This window comes from Corella eumyota, chromosome 2, assembly GCF_963082875.1.
Source record: "Corella eumyota chromosome 2, kaCorEumy4.1, whole genome shotgun sequence".
NCBI lineage: Eukaryota > Metazoa > Chordata > Ascidiacea > Phlebobranchia > Corellidae > Corella > Corella eumyota.
The window spans coordinates 7,031,088-7,039,520 of record NC_137491.1 but is presented as its reverse complement, the minus strand read 5'-3'; the positions used below and the strand labels follow the sequence as shown (position 1 = coordinate 7,039,520).

General features: G+C 25.4%; 1 protein-coding gene across 1 annotated transcript; it reads left to right on the top strand.

Annotated features, from left to right (window-relative positions):
* The first annotated feature begins 221 nt into the window (after positions 1-221).
* LOC145743176 (uncharacterized) lies at positions 222-6,934 on the top strand. Its single transcript, XM_082561085.1, has 21 exons — positions 222-256; positions 392-471; positions 577-598; positions 727-795; positions 902-1,032; positions 1,223-1,367; positions 1,506-1,579; positions 1,779-1,857; positions 2,108-2,266; positions 2,382-2,444; positions 2,567-2,690; positions 2,755-2,806; positions 3,278-3,416; positions 3,513-3,688; positions 3,795-3,920; positions 4,381-4,562; positions 4,672-4,739; positions 4,841-4,990; positions 5,188-5,312; positions 5,479-5,556; positions 6,605-6,934. The coding sequence occupies exons 2-21, from the start codon at positions 419-421 to the stop codon at positions 6,627-6,629; spliced, it is 2,040 nt and encodes a 679-aa protein (XP_082417211.1). The 5' UTR covers positions 222-256; positions 392-418; the 3' UTR covers positions 6,630-6,934.
* The last annotated feature ends 1,499 nt before the right edge of the window (positions 6,935-8,433 follow it).

Genomic DNA, 8,433 nt, shown 5'->3' with positions numbered 1-8,433 from the left:
TGAACAAAGATCACTCAAGCAAAGCGTAATTTGGGTAAAAAAAATTTTTTTTGTTAAAAATGGTAAACATTTTTAAGTTTATAATTTAATATTTAAAAACAATATTCAATCTACGTAGCTTTAAAGTATTTTTTTTATTTATTTTTTTTGTGGCGTTTAAACTTGTCCAACATGGTCACGACGGTTGTTGCAGTCGCTATGGATGCTATTAAGCTTGTTTACAAACGATTGCTGCAGCAGCGGCGTTTTCAAAAAGGTTGGTTGCGTTAAATTTTTGTTTCAATTTTGTAGTAGTTTTTTTAAAGCAGTTGCACTAGATATATTTTAAAGTTTAATTTAAAACTTTTTTTAATAGCAGTAAATTTAACACAACAATTTAATAAATTTTTAGCAAGATTTGGATTAATAAAAATAAAAAATGAAGATTGGCTTTCTGAAAAATAATGACGCATTTAGCTTTGAAGAAATTGGGTAACTTTTTAAAATTTCCTTAATGTTTTTATTATTTTTTTAAATATTTAGTCCTAAAACATAAAATGTAAATTAAAATTTATATGTTCTGTATGTTATTTTTAGGTATCTTCTTAATGCTCTTGGGGTAAGTTTAAATTTAATTGTTAAAAAAACTACGTGTATGTTAAATTTTTAAAATAATATTTGTGTAACTATTTAAAGTTGGTTTATTAACAGAAATTTATTGCAGTCTTAATTATTGTTCAAATTTAGTTTCCTAGGGATTTATTAAAGAAAAATTTATCAGAAAAATATTTTGAAAAAAATGAATTACCAGTTAAGGTAAAATTATTTCAAAAAATATTTCTTAGTATTAAGTTTACAATATATTAAATAGCCACCATTTGTTTAAACTTAAAATTATTAATTTTTGTTTTATAATTTTCAGACACTTTTACATTTCTGTAAGATACGTTATTTTGTTAAAGATCTTCATTACACAATTAACTTAAAATCAGGAGCTTACAATAACACAGTTTTGCAAAAAGGAATTTACTTTCTTATCAACAAATGTGGAAGGTAATTTATTTCTTTATTTATTTTTATCTCTTATGACAATTTTCACATTAGGTAAATAAATGACAGTTTTCACATTAGGTAAATAAAAAAATATCCTTTGGAATATATTATTAGGATTTTATGTAAATTAGAAGACTATTACAAAATTATGTATTCACTTTTGGGGTGTATAAGTATAAAATATTTTTAGTTTTGATGATTTGCAAAGTGTTCGTCTTGCCTTTGAAGCATTTGAAGATTATGATCAGAGAGGCATGACCATTCATGAAAGAACTTTTCTTAGAACATTAAAGATGTGTGGACGTGTTATTGCACCAAAAAAACTAATGAACAAGGTTAATTTTTTTTACTTAATTGTAGTAAATATTGCAGCTGTGTTTAATGATATTTTTATTAAAATTTTAAAACAAACTATTTTTAACAAGTTTTAAGCTTTTTAAAAGAAATTTCTATTTTATTTTTTTAATTTTTAGTTGCGTCATATTAAAGACTCTTTTAAGGAAAAGGGAAGAATTCAACTTTATGAATTTCTTGATTTGCTAGTTTCGTGAGTAATAAATAAAATATTATGATGTGCCAAGTTTTTAAATTTTTTGTTCCGGTATTTGTTTCCCTTGACAAAGCATTTTTAATATTTAATATGTTTTTTATTCAGCAACAAAAGAATATTTGTATTGTGTAGCCTATTTTTAAGTTCTGATATTAATCTTACTTTATTAACAAGATTAACATATTGTTGATTTTAGATGTGAATTGTTAGAGAATCAGATTATAAAAGATGATTGTTCATTGTCTACTGATAAAACTTGGCGAGAACTTTATTGTGTGAGTTTCTAATGAATTTAAAATATCCCGGCTTTGTTTGCGTTGTAATGAACTAAAATTATAACAAAGATCGAAAATTGCTACATAATACTTGGTTGATATGTTGGTTTTATTGAACGATAATAATTTTTTGTTATTAATATTCCAGTGAATGGGCCTATTTAGAAAAATTAAATCAGATTCATGTATACAATCTGTCAAATTGCTTTTTGTTAGATAAATACTAAAATATATATTTACTATTGTAAAGGTTGACAACTTCCGCAGTTTTGTGATTCCAAAAGATAAAAAAATGTGGAACATTTTAAACGAACAATACAAAAATGAGGAATTACATTTTGACACTCCAACTCTTAAATCTGAAAAGTTTTACGAAAAACCTTTAACTTCAGATGATTTTAGGACACAAGTAACATCTTTAACATTTATTTTATCTTATTAATAATAATCTTAGAATTAAAATAACATGACATTGGATTATTTGATGATATTTTTTTTAATTTAAAAGTATTTTTTATTGATAGGTCAAAATTTCAAACAAAGATTATTTTATGACTTTAAAGAAATTAAGAGAATCAAACAAACAGGTGCTTAAACTTTATTTTAAAAAAATATATGTAATTTGCTGATAACTGTTATTGTAATTAACAAGTTTAATTTTAGCAATAAATTTTAATACCGTTTTATTTTTATTTTTTTTTAATTTTAGATTAAATTATCAAAAGGAGGGTTTACTCAAGTGCGACCTCAAGCAAAATCGTCTTGCATGAGTGCCTCAACTTTAAGAACCTTAAAATCTTTTAAATCAAGTGATCATCTTTCACATAAAGGAGGTAATTTTTTGGTAATTTTACTTCTATTTATAGGTATAAAAATTAATATAAATTTACATTTAAGGTGTCAGGTCCTATTATGCACCATCAACAACTGTCACTATTCCTACCCAAAGGTACAACATTTTTTTAATAAATTTTTTTTTATTTTTTAAAAAAATGTTGTTTTTTTTTTTTTTTTTGTATATATTTTTATCCTCGATGTGAAAAAGTCGAATGCGCGACTTAAACATAGAGCAACATCCGTTACTTTGACCCAGTCTCGAGTTGCCTTTGGCAGTTTGGGATATTATAGATCATAATTGCCCGATAATTATACTGCTGATTAATTGCTGGCTCAGCAGGAGTTTATACCGTTTATAGCGCCTAACTCAAGGGCGCTACAGCATGAGATCAGTGGGAATTGAACCCACGACCCCACGTGTCATGTAGCAAGTGTTCTTACCACTACACCACGCTGCCGGTATTTTACTGTGAGAATTGCTGAAAATGTTATTTCAATGGTACTATGGTAATATACAATGCCACTTTTTTAATGTTTGTTTGTATTGAAATGTTATTAAGCATTTCAAAATATGTTTTTCTAGATCTCTTCCAATAAGTTCTAAGGTTGTCCTAAAAAATAGAAAGCAGCGTGCTGTCTCTTGTCCGCCTGTGGTAAAAAAATCATTAAAGGATCAATTTAACATTGAGTTGAATCAACTTAAGTTTGATATACACACTAAGGTGAATAAAATTTTAAATTATTAGTGCAAATTTTTTTTCTGAACTTAGTTTTACTAATTTTTTTTATATTTTTTTACTTTTGTTTTTAAATTTTAGGACCAGAGGTGGGAGAAATATTATACTAAAGAAATCTCAAAATATTTGCCCAACTACAAGGAAGTTTTGGAGCGAGCAAACAAACAACCTAACACACCTGGACAAAAGAGGATAAAGTACAAAAAACCACAACCATCGGCTGGTGTGATGACAAGATTGTCCCAACCTAAACCATTGTAAGTTTTAAAAGTTTAAAATTTTACTGGGGCTGTAAAATAAAGTTTTTTTTTTTAAATTGTTGTAGAAACTAAACATGAAACTTTTTGGTATTTTTTATTTCAGAATGTCAGATAAACATTCTTCACATTGCAGCGCTCCTAATTTGGGTATTGGATTAGACTTACATGCAGTTAAAAGACAAGAACATGCTAAGGAAGTTATTCACCAAGTTGATGTTGTTATGCCAAGGTAGGTTAGTTGTATGGTTATGATATTTGATAATTGCAAACGTTTTTAAACAACATTAATTACCTTAAAATAAATATAAATGTAATCTTCAGACTTTGTCCTTGTAACAGAGTAAAACTATAAACGACAAAAACAAAATTCTTTGAAATAACATAATATTATTAAAAGACAAAATTCTTTTATTTTGTTTTTTTGTTTTACCCATAACAATAATGATCATTGTAAAAAAAATTCTAAATGTTATGATACATAATACAATGGATTAAATTACTATTTTTACTACTTAGGCCCCTCATGTTTGTTTTAAAATTCTAAATAGTGATGTTAATTTTTTATTTTATGGTATGGCTTTAAAATTAGACTTTATTCTACTATATTTGATGAGATATATTCCAAAATTGCAATAACATTACCATGTATACCAAATAGAGGTTTAAATTATATATTTAATTTCCTGCAGAAAAAAGAAAAAACGTCGCATGAAGTTAGACATGCGTGGTTGGACTACCTTTAACAGAAAACCAAGATCATTGTTTCACCACCTTCTTGATGATGTGGACAAAGATGATTGTGACATCATAGATGCTGCTTATGACACTGATAATAACCAGCAAGAACATGAAAGGAAAAATCATATAACTGGTAAATGATAACAAATATAATTGAAGTACTAACATTAAATATTTTATTAGTTGTAGTTATGTGATTTTTAAATCATATTTTTTAAATTTAATTAAGATTAATTTTTTAGATAATGAATATTGCAAACAAGACAGCTTAAAAGATGATCAAGTTAATAATAAACCCACTGATATTCAAGTATGTTAAAAACATTTTAGGAATAATAAGTAGCTAATGATTTACATATACATTGATAAGCATAAGCATTGTTTTCAAGTTATATTTTGTAAACTTTTCAGGAGGATTTTGATGCTGGTGAAGATGCAAAAAACATGTCGAAAACTTATCAATTTCAACCTTATAATCGTGTTGATGCCAATTTTAACCTCATGAATGAACAATTTGAACGTATTTACCTTAATCACAGTGAAAATAAAATACAAACAGAGGTAAAAAGTTTTGATGTATTGAAATTGAAAGTTTTAAAAATGGGGAATATATTAAGTCATTAAATTTGTTTTTGCCGACTTAAACCAGTAAGGTAAAATGTAAATATTTTGAAATGGTAAAATAAAAATTACAAATTTAGAGCAATTTTTATAGGCTAATAATATTTTTTCCTTGATTTTTATAAATATATTTCCAGGCTGCATCTGAATTAGATACTCAAAACAAACGACACTCTCGTCCGCCTAGTGGACGTTCTGTTGAAAGTCAAACAACCGAGGTTACAGAGTTTGAGAAGTTTATTATGAATGAAGACAATTTAATGTAAGTTTAAAATGGTGAAAATTGTTTATCTCAAAATTTATTCTTGGTAAAGGATTTGTATTTAATTTTTCATTTTAAATTATAATACTAATCAAATAAATATTAACTGTCATCTTATTTGGTCCTAGAGCAAATTAACATGCTATTGTAATTTTATTTATTTTAGAATATCAAATGAACTGCAAGTCAGAACTAGAAAATTAACCAAAAATCAAATGAAAAGAAAAAGAAAACTTTTAAATAGGTATTTTTTTAAATAATATATTAGCAAAACTTTTTTTTAAATCCTAAGTCTTGAATAGTTAATCCTTTTTTTGCGCAAACTAAAGCACAAAGTAACAATTTTAAAATAACCTCATTGGTGGAATGGAGTTTTTTTTTAAATAATAGTTATAAATATTTTTATTTTCAAAGTTAATGATGATTTTGCAAGAGTGTTAACATAACAAACGAAAGGTAAACAAGGCATTGCATTATTAAAACGATAAAAATAGAGCAAATTTTTATTTTAGCATATTTCCAGAATTATTTTTTAAAAATAATGTTTGATAACTTTACTACAGCTACATATTTATGTTATATATTCTAAAAATGTGTTTATTGAACTACTGCGGTTTTTTTAATAAGGTTAAATTTTAATTTAAAAAAATATTTTGAAAAATATATTGTATTGATGTCATAATGACGTCACATATTTACGTGGGTATCCCTGGTCTAACTTATAAAAAAAAAGTTTTTTTTAACAATATTTTGTATTCAATGTTATGATGACGTCACGTTGTCACTTGGGTGGTGATAAGGCTATATAAAATGGTTAATAAAGGAGATATAAAATCGCTCTAACTTTTGTTTTAATTTAGATATTTGCAAAATGTTTTATCTTGAATGTTTATTGGGATATTGCGGTTCTTTTAAAGTAATTTATTTTAAGACTTTGCACATTTTTAATAAAAGTTTAATAACTTTAATATATGTACATATTGTTGTTAAATATTTACAAAATGTGTCTATCGAACTAGTACGGTTTTTTTAGTGAAGTGAAATATTGATTCAAAAAACATATTGTTTTAAACGATATTTTGTATTTGATGTTATAATGACTTAACATGGTCACGTGGGTAGGCCTGATAAGGCTGTGAGTAAGTTGATATGCAAGATGTATAGTTGCTCTAACTTTTGTTTTAATGAAGACATTTGCGAAATGTTTTTTCTTGAGTGTTCGTTCATCTTTGCACATTTCTAATTAAAGTATAATATATTTACTTTATTAATTATTTTATTGTTACTTTTAGGCTTTCAAAAGAGGAATCAGTTTGAAAACCAGAAAATGCAAACTTAGTCCTCCTTATGCAATAATCAAGATATCACCTATGTACTATATTTTGTGTTTCTTTATTAAATTTTTTTAAATAAAAATATTTGTTTGTGTAATTCTTTTTTTTGCCACTTGCTGATTTGTTAAATAATACAAAGTTACTAAATACGCTTTCGTTTTTCATACGTTTCGATGGCTCATCCGGTTAGGGCGTCAGTTACTTAGTCGTACGTTGAGAGGTATGATTCCGGTTAAGAAAGTTTTTATTCCACGTAGGAGATCGTAATTTTTCATTTTAATATATTTATTAAACCACTGCAGTTTTAATTATAAAGTGAAAATTCAAATAATTTTTTTGGGGGTAACTTTGCGATGCTATTAAAATAAATAATTTTAGGTTTTAAAATTTTGCACCTTTTTAATAAAAATGTTATCACTTTATTATATATTAATATTTTTATCAAATATTTGACAAATATGTTTATTAAACCACTGCAGTGAAAATTCTAGCGAAATGTTTTATTTTTGGTGTTAACATATTGTTATTGTCAGTTCATTTATTATTATTATGGTTCGAAATCTTATTATGGTTCGAAAAAAAAATATTTCATAAATTTTTAATAAAAGTTTCATAACTTTTATGAATATTAATATTTTCGAAAAATATTTTGTAAACACGGTAATTGGACCTGTGCGGTTCTAACACAACAATTATTTTTCGATTTAAAATTTTTTATTTAAAAAAAAAAAATTTGTATGCAATATCATTGGCCAAAAATATCACGTTACCTAATTAAACCCAAAATAAAAATTACCTCAAACTTTTGTTTTACTGAAAATTTTCGCGAAATGTTTTATCTTGAATGTTAGTTGGGCCAATGCGCGTCTAATAAAATACAAAATTTTAGGTTATGAGATTTCATAAATTTTTAATAAAAGTCTCATAACTTTTATGAATATTAATATTTTTGAAAAATATTTTGTAAACACGGTAATTGGACCTGTGCGGTTCTAACACAACAATTATTTTTCGATTTAAAATTTTTTATTTTTTTTTAAAAAATTTGTATGCAATATCATTGGCCAAAAATATCACGTGACCTAATTAAACCCAAAATAAAAATTACCTTAAACTTTTGTTTTACTGAAAATTTTCGCGAAATGTTTTATCTTGAATGTTAGTTAGGCCAATGCGCGTCTAATAAAATACAAAATTTTAGGTTTTGAGATTTCATAAATTTTTAATAAAAGTTTCATAACTTTTATTAATATTTTCGAAAAATATTTTGTAAACACGGTAATTGGACCTGTGCGGTTCTAACACAACATTTATTTTTCGATTTAAAATTTTTAATTTTTTTTCAAAAAATTTGTATGCAATATCATTGGCCAAAAATATCACGTGACCTAATTAAACCCGAAATAAAAATTACCTTAAACTTTTGTTTAACTGAAAATTTTCGCGAAATGTTTTATCTTGAATGTTAGTTAGGCCAATGCGCGTCTAATAAAATACAAAATTTTAGGTTTTGAGATTTCATAAATTTTTAATAAAAGTTTCATAACTTTTATGAATATTAATATTTTAGAAAAATATTTTGTAAACACGGTAATTGGACCTGTGCGGTTATAACACAACAATTATTTTTCGATTTAAATTTTTTTATTTTTTAAAAAAAAATTTGTATGCAATATCATTGGCCAAAAATATCACGTGACCTAATTAAACCCAAAATAAAAATTACCTCAAACTTTTGTTTAACTGAAAATTTTCGCGAAATGTTTTATCTTGAATGTTAGTTAGGC